This window comes from Sebastes fasciatus, chromosome 21 (genome assembly GCF_043250625.1).
Source record: "Sebastes fasciatus isolate fSebFas1 chromosome 21, fSebFas1.pri, whole genome shotgun sequence".
NCBI lineage: Eukaryota > Metazoa > Chordata > Actinopteri > Perciformes > Sebastidae > Sebastes > Sebastes fasciatus.
The window spans coordinates 2301034-2326879 of NC_133815.1; the positions used below are offsets into that span (position 1 = coordinate 2301034).

At 41.2% G+C, this 25846-nt stretch overlaps 1 protein-coding gene and 1 long non-coding RNA gene across 3 annotated transcripts in view; one reads left to right on the top strand and one right to left on the bottom strand.

Annotated features, from left to right (window-relative positions):
• Positions 1–25846, top strand: part of pld1b (phospholipase D1b) — a 45086-nt gene that overhangs the window by 14050 nt on the left and 5190 nt on the right. Inside the window, exons 1-21 of one of the 2 annotated variants that reach the window (XM_074621333.1) lie at positions 192–303; positions 8515–8685; positions 8786–8949; positions 10215–10357; positions 10575–10686; positions 10785–10850; positions 10949–11007; positions 11129–11221; positions 12185–12337; positions 12561–12710; positions 14246–14329; positions 14923–15004; positions 16038–16148; positions 16237–16419; positions 17362–17593; positions 20375–20503; positions 20606–20724; positions 21276–21389; positions 22736–22846; positions 23841–23929; positions 25594–25707. In XM_074621333.1, the coding sequence (XP_074477434.1) occupies positions 8547–8685; positions 8786–8949; positions 10215–10357; positions 10575–10686; positions 10785–10850; positions 10949–11007; positions 11129–11221; positions 12185–12337; positions 12561–12710; positions 14246–14329; positions 14923–15004; positions 16038–16148; positions 16237–16419; positions 17362–17593; positions 20375–20503; positions 20606–20724; positions 21276–21389; positions 22736–22846; positions 23841–23929; positions 25594–25707 (2447 nt within the window). In that variant the 5' untranslated portion in view covers positions 192–303; positions 8515–8546. Of the gene's footprint in view, positions 1–191; positions 304–8514; positions 8686–8785; positions 8950–10214; positions 10358–10574; positions 10687–10784; positions 10851–10948; positions 11008–11128; positions 11222–12184; positions 12338–12560; positions 12711–14245; positions 14330–14922; positions 15005–16037; positions 16149–16236; positions 16420–17361; positions 17594–20374; positions 20504–20605; positions 20725–21275; positions 21390–22735; positions 22847–23840; positions 23930–25593; positions 25708–25846 lie in introns of those variants that run through there. The other variant, XM_074621332.1, reaches the window with a different exon arrangement.
• Positions 14604–22855, bottom strand: LOC141759340 (uncharacterized). Its single transcript, XR_012592100.1, has 3 exons — positions 22716–22855; positions 14904–14989; positions 14604–14734 (listed from the first exon to the last, which is right to left on the bottom strand). It is a non-coding gene; the product is annotated as an uncharacterized LOC141759340 (long non-coding RNA).

A 25846-nucleotide genomic window follows, 5' to 3' on the forward strand; every position in this document is an offset into this window, starting at 1 on the left:
GCGTCGCTGCTGCACTCCGCTCTCAACCTCCCGGCCTGACTGTCTGTGGAGGGGCTCTGTGGATGTGTGTGTGGATGTGTGTGTGAGTGTGTGTGTGTGTGTGTTGCAGAGAGAGAGAGAGAGAGAGAGAGAGAGAGGGTGTGTGAGGAGGTTAAAAGAGAAGAGACGCTGCAGGAGAGCGGCGGCTTCTTGTTTTGTGTTTTTGAGTGAGTGTCCTGACGGAGACAGTTCAGGGAAGTGATGATGATGATGATGATGATGATGATGATGATGATGGGCTGCCCTCAGCCTCCACGGGCTCAGGTCAGTGGATGCCGTCACTGCTGTCTCAAGTGTGTGTGTGTGTGTGTGTGTGTGTGTGTGTGAGGAAAAGGAAGTTCATGCACCTCCTGCTATTGTATAATACAGTGTTTTCCAGCCTGTTGCTGGTTTCCAGTTTCCGGAGTGTGTGTGTGCTGCAGAATGTTGCAAGAAACTGTAATTTAAAAGTTAAAATTAAGTTTTTCGACGAGTCTTCTCGACTGTAAAATATCAAAAATAACAATAAATGTCATCACAAGTTCTCAGAGCTCAAAGTAACGTCTTCAAATTGAGTCTGACTGACCTGAATTGGATTTTTTCACGGAATCATGGCGTTCTGTAATTTCTTTATTACAGACCATAGTGGCGCAGCTCTGATGTCGGACTCTGGAGAACCGTTTTTGTGTCAAATTATTGATTTCTTCAGTAGGTAGCCGTGTAATAAGCAGGATAATGTTCAGCTAGCGGGTCATTGTTGTGAAGGAATCCCCTTCAGGGGGATGAGAGAACCCTTTGCTCCGCGTCGGGGTGCAGCATCACAACAAGACCGTCTCGCTGTACATTGTCCCTTACTTATCTTCTATCAGAGCGGTCACTTCAACATCCCAACTACCATTCGAACATAGAAAAGATGTAAACATTCGATCTGTATCAACGTGTTAAAATCACTGTCACTCCGGCCCGTTCTCATTCCCAGGGCATCAAATACCGTCGCTCAAGGGTGCCTTGTGCGGCGGTATCACACGCCGACAGACAAGGTGCGTGACTTTAAAAACAGATCAGAGCTCACAGCACATCTACATCAAAATGTTATCAATAACACCTTTAAATGAATAGGTTGCTGTATAAAGTATAAAGAAAAGAATACAGAAATAAATAAGCTTGGGGAAATAAATAAAGGGTGAAATGCAAAGGGAAAATCATGCATGCGTAAATAAATAATAAATACATAAATTGATACACACATTTAAAAATAAATAGAAAATAAATGCAAAAATAAATAAAAAATAAATGCAAAAATAAATAAATAAATTTAAATATTAATTCAAATACATAAATAAATAAATGCATGAATAAATAAATACATTTAAATATTAATTAAAATAAATATATAAATAAATAAAAGGGAAAATTAAACAGAAGAGTAAATAAATAAGACAGACAAACAAACAAACCAACGCCGGTGAAAACATAACCTCCTTCCTGGCATTCGGCCTTGGCGGAGGTAATTACAGGTTATTTTACCGCTCCGTCTTACACAAAATATTCTGCCTTCTCTCCCAAAATTTGACGAATTAAATCACAAAAAAAAGGTTCCCCTCCTGAAGCACAACTCAAGTTTTTCATCTTCATCCAGCCAAAAGAAAGTGCGTCCTTTATGTCCTGGCAGACAGGACAGTAAAACAACAAACAGTCTGTCCTCCTCTGGACAGCCAGTCTCTCAGGCTGATGGTAATATTCCTGAGCGTAACTGGGCACATACAGTCGGGATCTTTGTGTTTTGTTTAGATTATACTTTACCTTCTAGGCAATTTGCATTTGTGCAAAATGTCCTATGGGGAGCCGTGCTGAATGTTTAACACCGACTATCATCAGACGTTTTATCTCTCGAGCTTTACTCTAAAATATGAGAAATAACAATAAATCCAGCACAAGTAAACGTCTTGAAATCGATTATTTAGTTTCACAAAGGCTCGAACAGTAAAACCTAAATGGAGTTCAGACCATACTTCAGTTTGAAGGTTTCTTGGGTGTTTTTAGTGTCTCAGAAACGAGCCAAGTGAGCGCTTCAGGATGCCAAAACGCTCCACAGAATGCCTTTTCTGCCTATAGTTGTAAAACTTGTATATGATTTTCTGCTTGTTTCCTGCATGCTTGCATTCACATTTAGTGTCTGGGTGTGTTTCAGACGTGCACAAACAGATTTATTAATCAGGATCTCTAATTCATTGCACAATGAAATGACTGATGAGATGCACGGGATCAATCTGGAGTCTTCTCTGCTGCGACCCGTCTGTCTGGGCGACCATGTTTTAACGTTATCTGGCCTAATTTAAGACGCAGGATCCATCAAATATCTGCTATTTTTACCTGTTAATGACTGTTATTGATTACTGAGGACTTAGAGAAGTCTGATGGTACGTGTTCACAGCCTCCGTCCTTTCCACGCTTCCCATTCATTGTCTATGTAAGCAGCCATGCAATGCATTCTGGTAGCGTGGTGACGCAACTCGAGAGACGGGGCGTCATGTTAGCCGCTCCTCATTTGCATAAAGTTGAGGTCTAGGCTGCTTTTTGCAAATCAGGGGGCGTCCGGCGCGACTCGCCGCCTCTGGAAACTTCTTATGGTACGTGTCCACCAGGGCGTTTTTTACCGCGAGGGATCGCTTCGCTTCCCAGCATTGGACACTTGGTGGGCTGCCACGAGACACAACACACTCGACAACTGATTGGACGAACGCTTTCACTCCGTGGGCTGCTCCACCACGCGAAAATAGTTCACCGAAATGTGTTTCTGAAAACATCTGAGAGAAATAAGCCGTGCAGTTCATGAATCTGTCTTTATTTTGGAGCGACGATATTTATTTTAAAAGTTTCTCGGGAGTTCCCAGAGACGACGAGTCGAGCCGGACGCCCCTGATTTGCATAAAGTAAACTAGACCTCAACTTTATGCAAATGAGGAGCGGCCGACGTAACGCCCTGTCTCTCGAATCGCGCCGCCAATGAATGGGAAGCGTGGAAAGGATGGAGGCTGTGTGGACACGTACCATTAGAAACTTTTAAACTAACCGTTGTCGATCTAAAGACAGATTCAGCAACTGCTCGGCTTATTTCTCGCATAAAATGTTTTCAGAAACACATTTTGATGAACTATTTTCGTGATATAAGAGAAGAAAATCAGGAGCCGAGTTCCTTTATGTGTAGTGGCAGCCCATCAAGCGTCCAACGCTGGGAAAAAAAACGCCCCTGTGGACACGAACCATCAGAGAGGATGACGTAAAATACTTCAGTGTGTGAAGTAAGAAGTTACAGAAGTTAAAGAAAAGAGGAAGAAAGAGGATTTTGTGTGTGAATCAGCCTGATTGCATGAGTGTGTGTGTGTGTGTGTGTGTGTGTGTGTGTGTGTGTTTGTGACTCAGCAGCCTGCCAACTGGCTGGCGAGTGATGCAGTTTGGGGGGGGCGATATGGTCCTCACTGTACCCAATTAATGTGAGTGCTCACTGGGCTGGGCATAATGTACACACACACACACACACACACACACACACACACACACACACACCGGCCACTTCCTGCATTAATCACCTTAAAATATTTTTGTTATTTCCAAGGTCAACAGTGAACCTTCCAGCTCAGTTTCCTGTTATAGTCACGTAAGATTTAACTCGGGTCAAGTCCTCAGTAAAATATCCTTAAAAGGCTTCAGCCTGGCAGCTCCGTTATTAATGTATAATTTATATTAACGTTGAATCTAATGTAATGTGAAAGGGGTCGACTGTAGTTCTGATCTCAACTCTGCAGCTCTGCAGAGCGTTTCAGCCTCTTTGTTTTGTTTGTGCGGCACATTAAGCGTCTGGTTCTGGTTCAGTCTCAGTGTTTCCAGCAGCAGCAAGTTCTGGTACACTACCTGCTTATAGAGCGGCACGATTCTGGCCAAAATCATAATCACGATTATTTAGATCGATATTGAGATCACGATTATTCATTGATTTTAGCGACAAAATACTTTTATTGTCACATTTAAATAAACAGAGCGCTGCTTTCACTTCCATGTTGTACAAATTAGGGCTGCACAGTGTTGGAAAAAATATTTTAAATATTAAATAAAATAATTAAAAATATTATAAATATTATAAAATAATGAAATTAAAATATATTAAATTTTGTTTTCTGTGATATATATTGTGAAAAATACAGGAATATTCACCCTAAATTTTGTAGGCTGTACTTTAAAGTTAAATGCATCAATCTAAATTAAGAGGCTAGATCTATGAATGTGCTCTTGTAAACAATTTAAGGCTGTGAGGCTCATGGAAATGTGCCATACGAGGGCCAGCCAGCACCGGGGAGAGGATCCTCCGTCTCCGGCCCATTGAGTTGAATCCCCCGGGAGACACGAGTAATAGAGTATATTACTCTTCTACGCCGGACTGCAGCTGCATCAGGAAAGTTTCTCTGAGGCTGCTGCTGTAGTGTGCACGCACAGCGGCATGACGGCTCCTTAAAGTGAAGTCAAAACATCTCGATCACTGGCTGGTGACTGGCTGTTAGGGTTAGGGTTAGGGGTTAAACTAAACCTCCTAAACTAACAGGAAGTACGTTTAGGAAGTTTAGGAAGTGCTTGACTTGATATGCAGCAGAGTTTTCTATGACCGAAGCACGCATTTTAAACGTCATTATTACAAGGCTGTGTTGAATACTCAATTCTGATGGTCAATCACAACATTCTGTGGTCTGTAATTTCTGTATAGCAGACTGTTGATATGTATAGCAGACCGTTGCTGTGTATAATAGAACGTAGCTATGTACAACAGACCGTTGCTATGTACAACAGACCGTTGCTATGGGCGCAGGTCTAATGTTGGACTCTGGTCGACCGTTTCTGTGTCAAAATATTGATTTCTTCACTAAGTAGCCGTGTAATAAGTGGGATAATGTACAGCGAGCCGGTCATTGTTGTGAAAGAATCCCCTTCAGGGCGATGAGAGACGTGCAGCATCGCCCTGTCGGGGATTCTTTCACAACAATGACCGGCTCGCTGTACATTATCTCTTACATATCGCAGGCAATTGGAAGCCAAAATCATGATTGAGATTAATATTTGATTAATTGTTCTGCCCTAGTTCGACCACTCTTAGTGCTCAGCAGAGTCGGTCCCTGTTTTCTCAGAGGACTGTCTCCAAGTAAACATTCAGGTTTTAACAGTTTTATGAAGAAGTCAACATGTTCGTTAGCCTTCAAGGATTCACACTTTGCTTTATGGTGAGAAACAAAGAAACTTTACGCCACTTTAAGAAGTTCACGTCAACACCCTGAAGAACACAAATAAGTCTGTTTTTAGTGAGCGAAGGAAAAACACTGAAGGAAAATGAAAAATATAGTTGAGCAATACTTTATCTCTTCATATAATTCATGTATTGAAATAGTCATGAACCAACATCCTGGACTACAGGCTATCCCTTCGCATTTTTTATTGAATAAGTGACATTTCAATACCAAAATGTGTCCCAGAATCAGATTATAAATATTAGGTGATATACATTTTTTAAATTAGATGAGTTTTCAGTGTTGCCAGCGTTTCCTGTTAGCTCTCAACTCAAAAAAAGGGCAAAATACACTCATAAATACATAGAAAATAAATCGAGTCCGAGGCTGATATCAATATAATATGGATATATTGCCCAGCTCTAGTTTTGAGTCCTCGAATTCCTCCTTAAAAAGCTCTTGAACAGGAAGTGAAAAACGAAACGGCGTATTGAAACGACTCACAAGTTTCACTCTTTGTTTTCACATCTAGTTCAAATGTGGAGAAAAAGGGTCAAGTGTGTTTCATTAGTGCTGATAACATTATTCCCTCACAGACATACGAGTGTAAATGAGCGTGTTACAGTAACGCTTTCTGCAGAGAAACATAAACCAGGAGAATAACGAGCATCTTTCCCTCCTTTACTTTTATTTCTGATGGTTATTTTTTAAATCTCCAGCATCACCGGTTCCTCCAGGATCTATTGTTAGAAGTCTGCAGACACACCTCAGACGCACTTTCACACACATTTCTCCGTCACATAGTTTCAGTACAACAGTGACACACAGGATCTTAATGCCGTGCATACTTTGCATGCTACAGTGCATACTCTGTGTGTGTGTGTGTGTGTGTGTGTGTTTGGACTGTACAACCAAATGTGTTTGCAGCCTCGTGTTAGAACAGTAAAGGTTTCTGCATTTGCATCTAGTTTGTTTGAGTTTGCAAAGAGATGCATGACCTGAATGTGAGGTAACAGTGCACGGAAGGGTAAGGTCAATACAGTTTACCGTATATAGATATTTTAACAACCCGGTGTCACAGGAAGGCGTATAAATACAATGACATTACACAGACTTTCAGTGTGTCATGAGTTTTCATTTCAGCGTTTCGTGTGTCATTTGGACGCCACACAAACGTCTGCAGTTCAAGCCCCCAGGAAGAGCGCCAGTCGTCGATCCCAACTTTTGTAGTGGCCAAACGGCGGTACTGCAACTTCCGTGTCCGTCACGTGATGCCATCAGGCCCAAAAGTACTTTTTCCCATAGACTTTCATTGGGAAAGAGACTTCTGTAACTCAGCGGAGCCTCTGTGGAGTTCAGAGCTGTTGGTTTCCTGGTTATGGGACGGCGTCGCCGCGCGCTGTGGTTGGTGGTGTTGTTATCTGGAGGAGGAAGTGAAAGCAGACAGACCGCAGTCAAACCGCAGCACAACTCTTTGATCAACCAAAACACCAACTCTTGTTTTCTTAGAAAGTTCTGAGAAGCAGGAAATACTAAACCTCCTACAGGAGAGATCTACTCAGACAGACTTCTGCTTGTTTCAGCTAAAATAAATAAAACTAAACTCTAAAATTATGTATAATAGATTTAAATAAAAAGGAAAAGCATCAAATCTTCACATCAGTGAAGCTGGAACCATGAAATGTTTTGGTCTTTAGTTGATCAATAGGTTTCCAATTAGTTTTCTTTCAATCCACTAATTGATTAACGACTAATCGTTTCAGCTGTATTTATATAAACTGTTGGGTAGTTTAATTGATAACAAAACATATTTGATAAGATCTTCTTCGTATGTTTTGAGTGCAGAAATCTTAATGCAACCCGGCCTCACTGGAAGGCGTATAACTACCACGACATTACACGGACATTTCGCATGTCATGAGTATGCATTTTAGCGTTTTCGCATCATTTGTACGCCATGCAAATGTCTGCGGTTCAAGCAAGAAAACCACTTTGTTAGGTAAAGGGAAAACGTCATGGTTATGCTTAAAATATGTACGTAAACTAAGTAAAATACGAAAGGAAACGGCTACGGAAAACACGCCACAAAAGTCAACAAAAAACACGCCGGGCCACAACGGTGTCAAACACGGGTCTCCTGTGTTTGTTGTGTTTTGTGTTCCATCCCATTTTTATACTACGACAATAACTCTTACCGTAGCATTTATACGCAGATGCGCTCATATTGCAGTCAGTACAGGATACATGACGTACAAAAGACACGCGGAAGAAAAGTGTACTTATTGCACGCTAAACGCCGTGAGCGTTATTGTAGCTTGCTTATTTTGTAACTAAAGCCGTCAGATAAATGTAGTGGAGTAAAATATACAGGATCGCCTCTGAGATGTCGCCTAGTGGGGTAAAATATAGTATGAAAAGAGCATACTCAAGTAAAGAACAAGTACCTCATATTTGTACTCAAGTACAGCCCCTGAGTAAATGTACTTAGTTACTTTGTACCACTGTGGTTTCCCTGAAACCTTCAAGCTCCTGTAGCAGCTTGTTTCTGATTGGCTCTCAGGTTTTAGCGCCTCATTAGTGACGGAAGACATATTTACTTGTTAGTCTGGGTGTTGTCATCACTGTCTCTCTCTCCGTGTTTCACCCAACATGACTCATCTCATTCATGTTTCTGGGTCAGTTAGAGTGGAAATCCCTCCAGTTAATCCTCGTCATTCACGGGAGCACACACGAACACCGTTTGACCTGTTTCTACACAGACACACACACACACACACACACACACTTATTATACTGAGGAATGTGGTTGAAACGCTCCTCCGCTTCCTGTGCTGCTCCTCTAATAATCCGTCTGTTTGGATTGGTGTCTCTTGGTGATGTGAGGCTGCGATGGAGCGAGAGGAAGAGATGGATTGATGGAAGTAGCTGCAGGGTGTGACGGTAAAACAGCTGGATGTAGAGAGAGCGAGGGGAGGAAGACGGAGAGCTAAAGACGACGTTAAAAGGAGACTTAAAAAGACAGAAAGAGAGTGAATGATGACGGATGAGATACTTGGTTTTTGTGATAGTGCTGACAAATGGAGCCAAAAATTGTCTGTCGTGGGATCTTCCAGGAGGAGCGTCTGGTTGTGAGTGGCCTGGATAAGCACAGGAAAAAGAAAGGATGTGATTTGACTCCCTATCTTTTGGTTTAACACCCTCTTCCCCTCCTTACCTGTCTCTCCAGGTGAGCCCCGGGCTCCAGACCGAGTGCTAGCCATGTTGCGGCAGACCGAGCCGACCTCCAGCACCCTGCAGCTGGTTGCCAACGATATGACCGACATCATGGAGACGCTGGACACCCGCGAGCTCGACCTGGAAGATGGAGAGTACAACACCACCGACGCCCACGCCTCAGGTATGTGTGTGTGCAGCGTGGCGTTCATCTCCCACCTCTACATACAGTATATACTACATATATCTGATATGTTTGTTTGTCTGCTGGTGTTGTTCTGCAGCTGAGCGTTTGCCTTTCATCGCGGTCTACCGCACGGTGGGGTTCAAGGAGTCCGAGGCCAACGTCTTCCTGTCCTCTCCGATCACCGCCAAGATCCTGGAGGTGGAGCGCTTCACCTCGGCTCAGGACCGCTTCAACATCACCGCGCAGAGGAGCGTCAACAAGGTGCACAAAGACACACACGTAACCTCCTAAACATTTCACTCCCTACAGTTATTATTTGTCTCTTATTATTCTGCTCTGGTGGCTCAAAAATCACGTCACGTTGCCGTCCTTAAATTCTCAAATGTCCAACATTTTCACAATGTCAGACAGGTTTTAAATGACTTTGCTGGCATCCGTTAAGACAGTCAGAGGTTTTGTTCCCCAGTTAATATTTTATCTGCAAGATGCTGTGCTGAATAATGAGAAAAACTGATTATTTTTAAATTAATTGTACAAGTGTATAAGGGTTTAGAACATTATGATCCCATGCTCTATTATGTTTCATAAGTTGTTGCAGCAATTTTTAGGTTGATAACCATTTTTTACCACTCAAGAATTGATAAAAATGATCAATAATCTCTCCAAAATACCACATTAAGACACCAAGACCTTGAGGAACACCATAGAAAAAGCCATGCTGTGATTTGGGATCAAAAACTTTTGACATTTTTTAAGATTTCTGCAAGAACTGCATTTTTTTTGGCGATTGGATGGCGAGCACTTTCTGTTGTGTAAACTGCTCAGAAACCCCCTTATTGATCAATCCATCAAAGCCATCCATCCTCTGAATGCTCTAGGTCTCTAGTCTGATCCATCCATCCTCTGAATGCTCTAGGTCTCTAGTCTAATCCATCCATCCTCTGAGTGCTCTAGGTCTCTAGTTTGATCCATCCATCCTCTGAATGCTCTAGGTCTCTAGTCTGATCCATCCATCCTCTGAATGCTCTAGGTCTCTAGTCTGATCCATCCATCCTCTGAATGCTCTAGGTCTCTAGTCTGATCCATCCATCCTCTGAATGCTCTAGGTCTCTAGTTTGATCCATCCATCCTCTGAATGCTCTAGGTCTCTAGTCTGATCCATCCATCCTCTGAATGCTCTAGGTCTCTAGTTTGATCCATCCATCCTCTGAATGCTCTAGGTCTCTAGTTTGTGGCTGTAAAGTTTCATGAGGCTGTGATTATCCTAGAGGTCACCACAGGTCATTTTATACAGTGAGGTCATGTTTCAAAAATTGGTTTCACTACAATGAAATGGCTCCTCTGGGAACTAACATCATCACACATGAATACAGTTGGGCTCATTGGATCCACAAGAGTCTCAGCTTTACAGTGATACACAATTTATGTGATTCAAGACTGTTTAGGGAAACCTTTTTTTAAAATGTAAAGCATTAAATGTCTCTATCTAACCTGTGTGTCCGTGCTGCTGCTGCTGTGTGTCTCAGTCGTTGCCGGCGGTGTTTAAGATGGAGCTGAAACACGGAGAGTTCACGTGGCTGGTGAAGAGGAAGGAGAAACACTTCATGGATCTGCACAGAGAGCTGAGGACGTACAAGACCTTCATGAAGCTGCCGCTGCCGACACGAAGGTAAACACCGCGGGGCTTTTATTGCCTTCTCTTGTCCTGGATTATCTCAGGTTTAGGTTCAGTTCAACCCTCAGGAGCTCAGATCAGGGGTGACGTAAACAGCCTAGATCTTCAGCTTACAGTTCTTTCTTGTTGCCTCCATCGTCCAAACCTTCCAGAAAGTTACTAAAACTACATTAGAAACCGAGCACCTCTCTCTTGTCGTTTCTCTCTGCAGAAACACGGTGAAGAGGCAGACGGCGGCGAAGAGCGAAGAGAGGCAGATGCCGAGCCTCCCCAGAGGAGGAAGAGACGATCTGGGCAGAGAGGACCAAGTTTCCAGTCGAAGGGTACGCCGTTCACCAGAATCGATCACCGGTCTCTCCTGCTTTCACACTTGTTGATGTTTAATTGGATTTAACCGGCTGATGTTTCTCTAATGTTCCAGAAACAACTAGAAGATTACCTGAACAACCTGCTGAAGATGCCGATGTACAGGAACTACCACGCAACGGTACCTAAATATATCAGATTTTGGAAAACCTGGAAAATGACAAAATAGACCATTATGTCCTGATTTTAATGTGCAACAACGTCATTCCTCTCTTTCAGATGGAGTTCATCGATGTTAGCCAGCTGTCATTTATCCACGATCTGGGACCGAAAGGCTTGTAAGAACAACTCTATATCAAAACATATCATTTAAAACCTTTTGGTATTTAAATCATGCCTAATCTGTGGTTTTGAAGGCACAGATTTACAGTAACAGGAGCTTTCTTTCTTGTCTTTCAGAGAAGGAATGGTGTCGAAGAGATCCGGCGGCCATCGGATCCCCGGGTTGAACTGCTGCGGTCGCAGCAGGATGTGCTACCGCTGGTCCAAACGGTCAGTGAACTCACCACGGACACAAACCATTCTTGCGAACCCTCCCGATATTCTCAGGAGACTCACGTTTTTTGTCGCCCTCTCTCGGTTTCCTCCCGGGTCCCTTAATCTCCTAATGTCTAATTTTCCCACTTTCTCCTTTTCTTTATCACAACCTGTTTCTGGCTCTGTGCAGCGTGTATAAGGCCTACGACTCTAAAAGTCTACTGTTCCCACCCGGACGACAATGTATGAAGAAAAGAAGACAGAGATAAATAAGTTTGGGGAAATAAATAAGGGGTGAAATGCAAAGGGAAAATCATGCATAAATAAATAAATGCTTAAACACATAAATAAATCAATTTAAAAATAAATAAATAAATGTAAGAATTCATAAAAATAAATAAATGAATAAATAAATGTGGAAATGAAACAGAAGAGTAAATAAACAAGGGAATTAATACAAAGATAAATAAATAAAAGTGGAACTTAAAACAGAAATATCAATTTATATCGCATTTTATCAATTAATTAATGACTATATTTACTTTTAATAATATTTTTGCTGCTTTTAATGGAATATGTATTTATTTGTTTATTTATTAAGTCATTTATTTATTTATTTATTCATTTATTTTTGGCAGGTTCTGTTCTCCGTAGAAGAGAGCTGCTCACGCGTCGTCTGCAAAGCGTTGCACTTTTAACTAAAATAAGCGTTTACGGTTTTTAACATAAAAATGCTGTTGCAGTGTATATACTTTGGTATTTTCATTATTTAAAAGTCACCAGAATGCAGGAAACAAACCCTGACTGATTGCTGGCCATCATATTTTGTGGTTATGATAACTTCTTACTCAACTGCTGAGATCTGTAGACAGTTGGACAGATTACATTTTGTACTCAAACACGTCCGTTTGATGTTGTAGAGAAACGTCCAGGTTCAACTGTGACTTTGTGATTTTATAACTCTTATTTTGTGCGCAGCTGGCTGGTGGTGAAGGACTCGTTCCTGCTCTACATGAAGCCCGACTCGGGCGCCATCTCCTTCGTGATGCTGTTCGACAAAGAGTTCGGCATCAAGATGGACTCCAAAGACACGGACACCAAACACGGCGTTCGCATCGACAGTCTGTCCAGGTGGGTGACTACACGGATATATTATAATAATTAAATGTTTTTAATGACATTGAGGATGAAGCTCATTGGTCTCAATATTGACCAACATCTCGTGTAAACCTTTGTTAATTCATCTCTATTAAAATAAAGAGTGTCATATAATAATAATAAGGTGTGTGTGTGTGTGTGTGTGTGTGTGTGTGTGTGTGTGTGTGTGTGTGTGTGTGTGTGTGTGTGTTGACAGATCACTGGTGCTGAAGTGCAGCAGCTACAGACACGCCCGCTGGTGGGGTCAGGCCATCGAGGGCTTCGTCCAGAAGCACGGCTCGTTCTTCCTCCAAGACCACCGCTTCGGATCCTTCGCCAGAGAGGAAGTGAACATCCCCGCCAAATGGTAACCACGGCAACCGACCGACACACTGTCGACACACCGACATTTTAGCTGACGTCGCTGACTACGTTTACGTGAAACAAATAATCTGTCCCTTATTCTGCAAAAAGAGAATATCCCTACTAAGCAGGGCTGTCGCAATAACCTCCTTCTTTTCTTTCGGGCACGCATCTCTGCAAACCGTCGGATAGCTGGTTTGTGTACAACGAACAGAGCTGGACGTAAACAGGCAAGAGGTTGTGTGTCGTAAACTGCCGTAAACAACCCATTTGAGAAAAGAATGCTCCTAAAACCTGAATAATATCAGCAGATCACACGTGTCTTAAGGTCTTTTCAGACCAAACACGAATAATTTGTGTCAATAAATCACACGTCAATTTATAAATTCAAACCGATCTATCTCTCTGAGCCTTTCCACACAGAATCACAACATTTTCGTACTTCGCAATGTTTTTTTTTCTGCAGTTGTTTCGATTTCTGCGAATTTCGGATGCCAATAAAGATAAACCAACCAATAAAATAATAGCTTCGATGCTTTGAACTATCCAGTGCGGTCTTATTATTATTATTATTATTATTACTAGCCGTATTGTTATTACCAGCAATGGAAGCATATGAACTCAATATCTTTCCTTGAGAAATCCACGGAGCGAGCCATGTATCACATAATAGTAAACACATAGGCTACATATGATCGCGTACAGTATTCAATTTACTTATTTACTATTTACTTTCAGTATTTATTAATCAATATTTACTCTCGTTACGATAGAAATGCGAGCCACATTGCAACTTTTCTGCACAGACCTGCACACTTGGAATAATAAGGAGCCCGTTTCCAGAGCGTAGAGTTGTGTGTGAGTTAATCAGAGTAAAAACAACTGATGCATTTGTGATTGCTTGACGGTGCAAAACTTTCATGGGAAGTTTCGGTGGAATACAAGGAATGCAAATATTCGTGTCGGTCTTGGTGTGGAAGGTTTAACGTGAAAAATCACTAAAGAATATTTCACATTTTTCGGAAAATGCTCCGTTCAGAATATCCAAACAGAATATGCTGTTTACATGACCCAAGTATAGTATCAAATTCACAATATTGTCATATTTGGAATAATAGTTGAATATCAGTGTGCATGTAAACGTAGTCTGTGTTTTAATAACGAGGAAAACAACCATTGAATTGGTGTAAATTAGTGGCTGGGTCCGGGGCCAGATGTTGGTAAAACCGTCTAGACGAGGCCCGGTCCAGTTGGCAGAGAGTGTGTGTGTGTGTGTGTGTTTGTGTGTGTTTATGTGTGTGTGTCTCGCTGGAGTAACCCGACACAAAGAGAGGGAAAGTGAGCCTCACCTGCTCGTCACCTGTCTCCCTGCTGGGCAACACTATACTGTCTGTGAGACACACCGTGTGTGTGTGTTCACCATTAAAAAGCATATTGAAAGAACAGAAGATGGACAGATTGAAAAGTGAGAGGGGGGAGTGTTTGAGTTGTTGTTGCTGTCTAAAGGTGTGTGTGTGTGTGTGTGTGTGTCTTCTACAGGTATGTGAATGGTCGGACATACATGGAGGACGTGGCCGACGCTCTTGAAGAAGCCAAAGAGGAAATATTCATCACAGACTGGTGGTGAGTGTGTTTATGTGTTTGAAAGGATGGTGTTGGGGGGGGGTTCTCTCTATATGTGTGTGTGTGTGTGTGTGTGTGTGTGTGTGTCTCAGAGTGCAGTGAGTGCACCCGGCGGTCACCTCTCGGGGAGGTTTTCTGGTCAAACGGATCAGTTACAGTCTGAGGCTCAGACTACTGGTGTGCTAGTACACATTTCAATACTACATGCTGAGTGTCAGAGGTGGGACCGAGTCATTGTTTTGCAAGACTGAAGTCGTCTGACATCCTCTCACATCTAAACACGACGTGTCTCAAGTCTCAGAGGTTTTAATCACAGACTATAATATTTAGCAAAGACTGGGGATCTTGCAGCGTCACTAGATTCCTTTAGAGATGATGTCACATCCTGCTCCTGGAGAAGAAAAACTGTTGAGAAACAATGGACAGAAATTACTGCAGCCCTCGAAAAAAGAAAAATGAAAGGAGAGCAGGAATAACAGAAAGAAGTTTACTATTTAAGGAAAAAGAAAGTAGGGAAGTATAACGTGAGATCAGGAGGAAATAAAGAGGAAAGTGTCTGTATGTGATGTCTTACAGTGTGTGTTGGTCCACAGGTTGAGTCCAGAGATCTTCCTGAAGAGGCCGGTTGTCGAGGGCAACCGCTGGCGTCTGGACTGCATACTGAAACGCAAAGCGGTGAGCAGGAAACGCTTTCTTCTTTGGTCTAAGTCACCATCTTTATCACAGAGAGAGTGAGACAGCTATGTGGAAAACCACAGAATGGACTAAAGCTGCCATTATGATAAATTAGGGCTGTCGCACGTTTTTTATCTGTTCAAAATGTACCTTAAAGGGAGATTAGTCAAGTATTTAATCCTCTTATCAACATGGGAGTGGACTAATATGCTGCTTTATGCAAATGTATGTATATATTTATTATTGTAAATCAATTAACAACACAAAACAATGACAGATATTGTCCAGAAACCCTCACAGGTACTGCATTTAGCATAAAACAATATGCTCAGATCATAACATGGCAAACTGCAGCCCAACAGGCAACAACAGCTGTCAGTGTGTCAGTGTGCTGACTTGACTATGACTTGCCCCAAACTGCATGTGATTATCATAAAGTGGGCATGTCTGTAAAGGGGAGACTCGTGGGTACCCATAGAACCCATTTACATTCACATATCTGGAGGTCAGAGGTCAAGGGACCCCTTTGGAAATGACTGCCAGTTTTTCCTCACCAAAATTTAGCGCAAGTTTGGAGCTTCATTTAACCTCCTTCATGACATGGTTGGTACCGATGGATTCATCAGGTTTTTCTAGTTTTATATGATACCAGTATCTTCACTCTCTGCATTATTGTGGCGTTAAAACGAATTTGAGTTAATGCGTTATTGCGTTAACTTTGACATCCCTATAATAAATAAATAAATATCTCAATAAATTAATCAATAAATAAAATAAATAACAAAGAAAGAAATGTAGAAATGAAAGCCTCAAATATCAAATAGGTTAATTTCAAATAGGTTAATTTGAAATTAAACAAATATGCACAGAAATAGAAAAATAAATACATTTTAATTTATCTGGGGAGCAATTCATGATAGTTCCATCAGGTATCAGTGTGAACGTGATACATATATAATCTTAAATGAAGAGCTGGAACAAGATGTTACAGATGACATATTGGACTGAAGTGTTTGTGTCGTTGTTTCCATAGCAACAAGGCGTGCATGTCTTTGTGATGCTGTACAAGGAGGTGGAGTTAGCTCTGGGCATCAACTCAGGATACAGCAAGAGGACGCTGCTGCACCTCCACCCAAACATCAAGGTGAGTCTCTGTCTGATGTATTTACACGTTTATCATTCATGCAACGTTTCCTGTCTTGAGTTTCTGTACCTTTTTTTTCTCTCCAAAGGTGATGCGTCACCCAGACCACGTCTCCTCCGCCGTCTACCTGTGGGCGCATCACGAGAAGATCATCATCGTCGACCAATCGGTGGCCTTCGTTGGGGGGATTGACCTGGCGTACGGTCGCTGGGACGACACGGAGCACCGGCTGACGGACGTCGGGAGTGTTACGCTTTCGCACTTGGAGCAGGTCTCTCTCTCACACACACACACACACACACACACACACAGCTGACGTTGTTAGTGTCACCTGATCATTGTCCAACATGTAGTGAGGACAGGACACCTGCACCGTCCACCTGCCCTCTGCTTCTTTATCTCTCTCTCTCTCTCACACAGAACACTTCTACATTTAATTTCACTTTAATCAAGAACATTTTTATTGTTTAAAATATCTGTATCACATGAAAAATAATTTAATATAATTAAATTAAATTAAATTAAATTAAATTAAATTAAATTTAATTTAATTTAATTTAATTTAATTTAATTTAATTTAATTTAATTTGATTTAATTTAATTTATATTCAAAGTGCATTTATGTGTTGTGTTAGGGTTTGCCTTTTTGTGCACCCTTTATGTGCAATGTGAAGTGTATGTTTTTCATAAAAAAACATACACTTAAATTTAGTGAAAAATTCAATATTTGTAACATATTTGTCAAAAAGAAAATTTAATTAAATTAAAAATAAATTTAATGAATAAATAAATAAATAAAAATCTAATCAGTCAGTTTCCTTTACATTTTAATTAAATAACAGTTAAAAAGTGTCCTAAACATCTCATTGCTGCCCAGACAAAATCATGTATCTTCATATTTGCTGCTTTTTAAATTTTCAGATAAACTGAGGGATTAAATCGTCCTTTATTTATTGAGGAAATACTCCAAAAAAAATCCATTGAATTATCTATAAAAATGTATCGTCTCAAAGCTTAAAACAAGGAAACTTAAAACCTAAACATGACATTTAGGAGATTTATAATTATTGATATTTTTACCCAAGTCACACAATCCTACATTTAAAAACAAAGAAGTCAAATTAATGTTTATTTGTCATTATTAAAGTCTATTGTTTCAGTGCTTTTATTCTGACTCGCTGATTAACGCTGACCTTGTTTAACTTACTCTCAGGCTCCAGGTGCCGCCTCCAACGTGTCCGCCTCAGCCAACGGCGGTGGCGGCCGCGCCGTTCCCCAGAGCAACGGGAAAGGAATCTTGACAGTGACGGACTCGATGGACCAGCCCAAGCTGAAAGGTCAGAGCAGGATGAAGAGGACCAGGTTCAGCATCCGGAGACACCTGCAGAAACACGGGCTGACCCACACCGACAGCGACAGCGACAAAGAGCTGGAGGACGAAGAGAGTGAGTGGATGTATTAAGTTATTTTTATTGATGATATAATGGTCTTGTGTTGTAGAAGCAGAACGCTGTTTTTTTTCAAGTACTTTAAAGGGATAGTTCAGGTGTTTCTCAGTGGAGTACGGTATATATACGGTATATTTAGAATATTTTTACCTCTTTACCTCGCTGTCAGACAGCCCTTTCTGACGGGGAACTGAAGCCGTTATCTACGCTCTCTTCAAAGCCACCAGACTTGCGTTTAGTGTGCAATAAGTACGTCTTTCCTGATTTCTGCATGTTATTCGTACGCCATGCATCCTATACTGACTGCAATGTAAATGCAGACCGTTGTTGACCGGTGTTTTTTTTTTTTATAAGTTACGTTAGTGACATTTATCATGATGTTTGAGACGTGTTTTCCGTAGTTGTGTTATGTTGTTTCCGTACGTATTTCACTTAGTTTACGTACTTATTTTAAGCCCAACCATGACGTTTTCCCTTACCCTAACTAAGTGGTTTTCTTGCCTGAACCTACAGTAAATGTGGACGTTTGCATGGCGTACAAATGACACATGAAAAAAGGCTAAAATGTGTACTCATGACACGTGTAATGTCGTGGTGTTTATACGCCTCCAAATGAGACCAGGTTGTTTTAAAACACCAAAGTCACAGGTAAAATGACTGTTTTTGTCAATGGAGTCTGGTGGCAGCGTTAAGGTCGGCAAAACGTCGACGCCAAATTCAATTCATTTGAGGGAGATTGCAGTGATTAGAGGATTCGCTCATGGCAGTAAATCAGTGCAGAACTTGCTTTTCTCAATCTCAATAGCTCATGAACTAACATGTTGTTAATGGGAGGTCATTTTTGCATAATAGCATGCAGTATTGCCTGAAGTCCAACGTTTTCAACCATGCATAAAGTTCAAGGTTGATAATAAAACATTATTAACCAACAGTAGTGTCTGTCCCGGCCGTTTGAGGTATTAAAGTATGTGTCCAAGAAGGAAACCTTGAGGATGATTTGGCCTCGGAGCCTCGGACTAGTTGATGTCTAAAGCTTCTCCTCCAGCAGCCTCCGTCTGTGCTGCTGTCTCAGTGTTTGTGGCCGCTCTGTTCAGGTTGGTCCAACAGCGTCAACAGCCAACACACTCTGATCCCCAGCAGGCTGGCGGAGCTGAGGACAGCCGCTCCCGTCAGCCAGTGTCAGGCTGGTGAGTCGGTGGCGGCGGCGATAGCGTTGCAGCGAGGCCGCTCGCCTCCCAGTGTGCTTTGCTGTGGTTTTGATCTGGACTTCTGTGTGTGTGTTTGAAGCTTTATTCTGGGGGAAGGCATCGAGTATTTTCAAAACAAAAGACTCAAGTGAAGTCACGAGTCACTGGTGTTAAAGTCAGGATGGCCAGGATGGACTTCAGAGCCGATCAGGGGATGTAAAATACACTCTTGGCATACCTCACACCACAGGAACATCTGGAAAGATAACCTTTAGATCCATCAAACAATCGGGACTTTGCTGACGATTGTCGGGAGGAATCAGACCCAAAATCAGCATCAGTCAATTAGTCGATTAATCGATTAATCAGTCGTTCTGGTCTTAGAAGTCTTAGTCGATTAGTCGTTTTTTATGCTGAAACTCCATGAAACTTATGAGCACATCTCTGGTAAACACAAGATTTAAAGTGATGCTTTTGTGTGATTCTTTGTGAAGAAACTCAACAAATCGTATGAGTGTCAGTCAACTAAGAATTTCTTTGGTCGAGAACAGCACTAAATAGGATAACTAGAATTACCGCCTCGCGGTTGTACGCCTCTGCCAACCAGTCAAGTTGCAGTTTACATCCATGTCTGTCCAAAAATGTCATCACTTCATCCTTTGATCCAGTTAGACATTTGTGTAAAAGGTCACAGTGACCTTTGACCACCAAAATCTAATCAGAGATATCGTGTTCACGAGAATGGATCAGACATACGTACGTGCAGACGAACGAATATCTACTTGTATAACCACGACTAAGAGGGAAAATTTAGATCAGCAGAAATAAGAAGCAGGATAAAACTTGGACCACTAAACGCACCACTTGAAACGTCCACTTGATCACACTGTAGGAAAAAACACTGCAACATGCGTTCTCTCCTTATACTTTAGAAAGTCTTGCACACACATCAGACAGAGCTGTGGTTTTATTTGATGAGATACGATAGCCTGTAATCTCATATGTCTCTGCAGACACACGTGTCTCTGCTGCAGTAAAACAGATGTCGTAGGTTTTTATTAGCTGCTGTCTGTTTGCCCGGCTCATCTCTGTTTATCCTGCTCGTGTGATAGATGGGAAGTGTCGGGGGGGATGAACGTGAGGCAAACAGCCGCTACTATAAACAAATTAAGCCGTATTATTTTTGGTCTTTTCTTTGTTTGCTCTATAATCCCTTTAATAATAATCTGTTGTGAGGTGAGTTGAGTTCAGTGTGCATGTCTCTGTGTTCCTCTCTGAGGTATTATATATCTTGACTGTAGCTGCTGTTTCATTTCTGTAAAAGTGCTGTCAAAGCATTTTCCAAACACCAGTGTATCACTGTCAGAGTCAGCGTGGTGCAGGTGGTGTGATGTAAACAGATTAGAACCGAGTTCTCAAACTGTTTTCAGACAAAGAGCCGTTACAACATAAAGAATATACCAGACCCCACGTGTCCCTTGGAATAATTTTCCTGCAGTGACGACTGGTCTTTGGAAGGTTTGCAGTGTTCGTAGTGTTCGTTGCTTTGTACTGCTGATAAATAACAGGATATCCATGTGTGTGTTTTTAGGAAGCGGCTCAGTGCGTAGTCTGCACACGGGGGTCGGCGAGTTGTTTGGAAACACGCGGTTCTGGCACGGAAAAGACTACTGCAACTTTGTGCACAAGGACTGGATTCAGCTGGACAAACCGTTCGACGGTAAGAACATCAGCGAGCTCACAGTGTACCGGCGAGACGTGGGGAGGGTTTTTATCTTGTCTCCTTAGATCTCCTCACATTCCTGTTTCTGCTTGTTTGTAGATTTCATAGACAGGCACACGACTCCCAGAATGCCTTGGCACGACATCTCCTCGGTGGTTCACGGGAAGGCGGCTCGAGACGTGGCCAGACACTTCATCCAGCGGTGGAACTTCACCAGGGTCAGAGGTCACGCTGCTGTTGTCCTAGCATACTGAATAAGGGCTTAACATAGCTGCAGCTGGTTCTGCTCCTCCAGAGTGTCACTGTTGTTACCTTCTGTTGCAGATTAATGTTGTAAAGAAGTATTAAAGGGATAGTTTGGGTGTTTTTAAGTGGGATTATATGAGGTACTTCTCCATAGTCAGTTTATTACCTATAGTAGCTGGAGTTTGGAAAAACAGACAGGAGTACCAGCACCTTGCCGTCAGACGGGAAACTGAAGCCGTTATCTATGCTGTCTTCAAAGCCACCAGACTCCTTTGACAAAAACAGTAATTTTACCCCGTAGAACTCAGGAGTGGCTGGTCTACCGCTGCCTTGATCTGTTAGTTTGTTTGTGTTGTTGTGTGACTTTGGTGTTTTAAAGGGTTAGTTCAGATTCACCAAAGTCACACAATAACCCAAACTAACTAACAGATCCATGCAGCGGTAGACCAGCGACTCCCAGAATCTTGCTGCGCAGCGCTTTGTGTGACCTGTGTTTTACCGTCTCTCTCTGTTTCTCTACCAGCTGGTGAAGCCAAAGTACCGCGCTCTGTCGTACCCGTATCTGCTGCCCAAGTCTCACACCACCGCTGGAGAGCAGCGATACCAAGTCCCCAACAGCGTCCCTGCCAAAGTACAGGTTGGTACTGTATTCATGTGTTCAGTTCACCCTGCATTGAACTGCTGCTCTGCCAGTTTACGCTTCACTTTCAGTTTTTAGCTGCTTTTACAGCTGACTTTTAGACATCCCTTCTACCTCCACAGACTTACACTTCATTCTGACTGTGTTTTAGCTCTATGCTACATTGAAAGTCGGTTTTAGTGGGCAATATGGTCAACATGCTGGTGTCCCAGAATGCAATGCACCAAGGAAACAAAGCTTCTCACAGCTGGAAAAAATGAAAACCGATTGGTGAGGCTTCAGGAGGATCCCAGTCAACCAAAAGAATATTATTAAAGTACTGAATCTTTTAGTAAGATTGCTTTGCGTTCCCCTTGTTACGTTTAACAGGCAAAAGTTTTCATCTTGTATCATTACCTTTTGGGACAAATTAGGGCTGTTGAAGTGATAATAACGCGTTAACGCAAATTTGTTTAAAGCTAGAGTGAAGATACTGGTATCATATGAAACTAGAAAACCTGATGAATCCATCGGTACCAACCATGTCATACTAGCTTGTCACGAAGGAGGTTACATAACGCTCCAAACTTACACTAAATTTTGGCGAGGAAAATTGTCATGTCGATTTCCAAAGTGGTCCCTTGACCTCTGACCTCCAGATCAGTGAATGTAAATGGGTTCTATGGGTACCCACGAGTCTCCCCTTTACAGACATGCCCACTTTATGATAATCACATGCAGTTTGGGGCAAGTCATAGTCAAGTCAGCACACTGACACACTGACAGCTGTTGTTGCCTGTTGGGCTGCAGTTTAACATGTTATGATTGGAGCATATTGTTTGATGCTAAATGCAGTACCTGTGAGGGTTTCTGGACAATATCTGTCATCGTTTTGTGTTGTTAAATGATTTACAATAATAAATATATACATACATTTGCATAAAGCAGCATATTTGTCCACTCCCATGTTGATAAGAGTATTAAATACTTGACAAATCTCCCTTTAAGGTACATTTTAAATGGATAAAAATTGAATTTGCAAATAATCGCGTACAAAACCATAAAGTACATTAATGTGTTATATGCCAACTGTAGGAATAGTATACCTGAAAGACTACTAGATAGTATATTCTGTGTAGATTTAGTATGTTGTAGGGAATTGAGATAATAAAGTATTTTGTTTTGTTCCTCCAGTGTGCTATCACATTGCAGAGACATGTCTCAAGAGTGAAACACAAACATTTTGTCCGAGATGAAACTCAATCCAACTTTCCTCTTTGCAGCGTCGGAGTTAAAAGCGTTTGTAAACACAGTTGTCCTCCTGTCCTCCCTCCCTAAACTCACTCGTCTCTCTTCTTCCTCAGATCCTCCGCTCGGCCTGCGACTGGTCCGCTGGCATCAAGTACCACGAGGAGTCCATCCACAACGCCTACGTCAGCGTCATCCAGAACAGCAAGCACTTTGTCTACATAGAGGTATTTATCTCTCTGTGTCCATCTAACAGCAGCATGTCTGCTCCAACAGTTAAACCACTGTTAAACTGCAGGTAACTGTAGCAACAACACAGAGGCTGAAACTAACCGTATCAACTGCAACTCAAGATTTAGAGAAAGGAGCTCATTGCAGCGTGAATCTCTCCCAGTAAAAACACAGAACTGGTGGGTAGTTCATGAACAAGTCTGCAGTTTCCCAGTAAATATGCAAAGCCGAGAGTGACTGGCAGTCAATGCAGACACCTGCTGAACGCTTGCAAATATATTACTGTCATTTTGTGACACTTAATTCTTGCCAAAAATAAATAAAGAAAAGAATACATAAATAAATAAGTTTGGAGAAATAAATAGGGGGGAAATTGCAAAGGGAAAATATTTTTTTAAAAATAAGTAAATATATAAATAAATGAAATAATAAAGAAAGAAATTTAAAAATACATTTAAATGAATAAAAAAATAAATGCAAAAATAAATAAAGAAAAGAATATATACATAAATAAGTTTGGAGAAATAAATAGGGGGAAAATTGCAAAGGGAAAATAATTCATAAAAATAAGTAAATACATAAATAAGTTTAATAACAAAGAAAGAATTTTTAAAAATACATTTTAAATTAATAAAAAATAAATGCAAGCATAAATAAATTTAAGGTAATAATAACATAAATAAAAGGGAAAATAGATTAACAGGGGAATAAATACAAAGGTAAATAAATAAATAAGCAAATTAAAACAGTAATATCAATTTATGTCGCATTTGATCAATTAATTAATGCCTACATTAATTTTTAATATTATTTTTGTTACATTTAATGACATATTTATTTATTTATCGAATAATTTGTTTATTTATTTATAATTTTGGCAGGTTCTGTCCTCCATAAAATACTTTTTTTTTCATTTGGCAGAGTGTAAATGTGACTTGAGACCAGAACAAATGGCAGTTCTTCATTAATAGATGTTTGTTTGTTTTTCAGAATCAGTTCTTCATCAGCTGTGCAGACAACAGACACGTTTTCAACAAGATAGGAGACGCTATCGCCGAGCGCATCATCAGAGCATACAGGTAACATTAAATTAGATTAACACTCTTCTGTATGGCTGTCGTGTATATCTAGCTTCACCTTGAAATGATTGTCACACATTGTCTTTGTGTATATGCACTCGGGCTTATCTTGAAATGATTTCCCAGAAACACACACACACACCTTCCAGCTAACTAATAGGCTGATTTCATGATATCATATTTCATGTGTGACTTTGTCCTCTGTGAAGATTTATTTGAATACTCTCTCTCTCTCTCTCTCTGGTGTTTTGTCGTCCGGGATATCAGAGCTTATCAGCGGACACACATCCTGCAACAAAACGCAGGAAAACACATGTACACAAACCCGGCCTGATTCCTTCTAGAAGCTTCAGTGTATAAACAATCCAGGGCGGCTTTTATAAACGATCCGTCTCTCATAGTGTAAGCTGATATAAAGGAAACAAGTCGCTCAGTGTTGAAACAAACTTCCTCGTCGTGTTTTCTGAAGCTGCGTCTTATTTCACTCCAGTTTCTCTGCTCTCTTGGTCTCTGAATGAATTTGCGAGGTGCTTTTTCTCATCTTTTGGGCTATAAAACTGATAAACTGCCAAGGTCATTATGATTTTATCTCTCAGCTTAGATGAACTGAAGCATCCGCCTCCTAAACTTCCCCGAACTGCCTCATAAAATAGTCCTTAAAGAGGAGATTAGAGCCAGACTAATGCTCTGCAGCGGTGCCAAGTTGAGCTGGATGTAGCACTACTAAAATGCCAAAGATATGTTTGAGGTAATTTATAAACGGCGTCGTCATCACATAGTTTAGCCACCAGATTTTTCAACAGTAATATCTCCTACTTAGCACACATCCTGCATGGTTAATTCTTTAACAATCAAATCTAAGGGATCTTTGTTGAAATGTTTGTTGTTGTTATATATATATATATGTGTAGAATACAGATATTTGGGGCATCCTGGTGGGTTTAAGACTGAACATTAATTGCAACGTCCCCGTCCTTTTTGAAGCCTCGAGTTCATTCAAACTCGACTTTCCACTGTTCCAACAATCACCAGCTCTGGTTTGGATGAAATAAACTCTTAATTCATCGAGTTAGATGTGAAAAGAAACAGCCGTTATATGCTCTCCTCAAAGCCACCAGACTCCATTGACAAAAACAGTCATTTTACCTCGCTGATCATCGTAAAACACACTTTCAAACCGTCTAACCTTTATTAGTCTTTCCACTGTTCCAACAATGACCAACTCTGGTTTGAGAGTTTGAAAGAGAGACTGAATAAATAACAGATATAAAAAAGTAGCAACCACCATAACATAGTCAACGTCGTTGTGTTAACTAACCCTGTTTTTTACGGCGCATTCGTGACGTCAAACGTGAATCGGCATACGTGTTTACTGGCAATGTGAAAGGACTCTATTGCCTATTTTTAGCGGGTATTCCTGTGTTTAAAAAACCTGCATATACGCACTCATTTCGGTGGAAAAGGTGTTTTAGAAAATGTTTCTTATTTGTTCTTGTAATCTAAATCAGCATCTGATGAGTTGTCATCAGTCGTCCATCCATCCAGCCTCTGTGTTCTTCTCTTTTGGAGTCTTTCAGCTGTTAAATGTTTCATACATAAATCACATCATATATTAATAATGTCGTCTCTCTCTCTCTCTCTGTTTGGTTTTAAAATGTTTGTAGGGAGGGTAAAAAGTACCGAGTGTACGTGGTGACGCCTCTGCTGCCGGGCTTCGAAGGAGACATCAACACCGGAGGAGGCAGCGCCATCCAGGCCATCATGCACTTCAACTACAGGTGTGTGTTTGTGTGTGCGCGTGTTAACATGAGTGTGACGAGAATGCTGCCTGCTGTTTGTTTGATGAGGGTTAAATCCTGGAAGGAGCCAGTGAGGGATTACCGCCACACCTTAACTCTTTAACCACAGTGCTGTAAA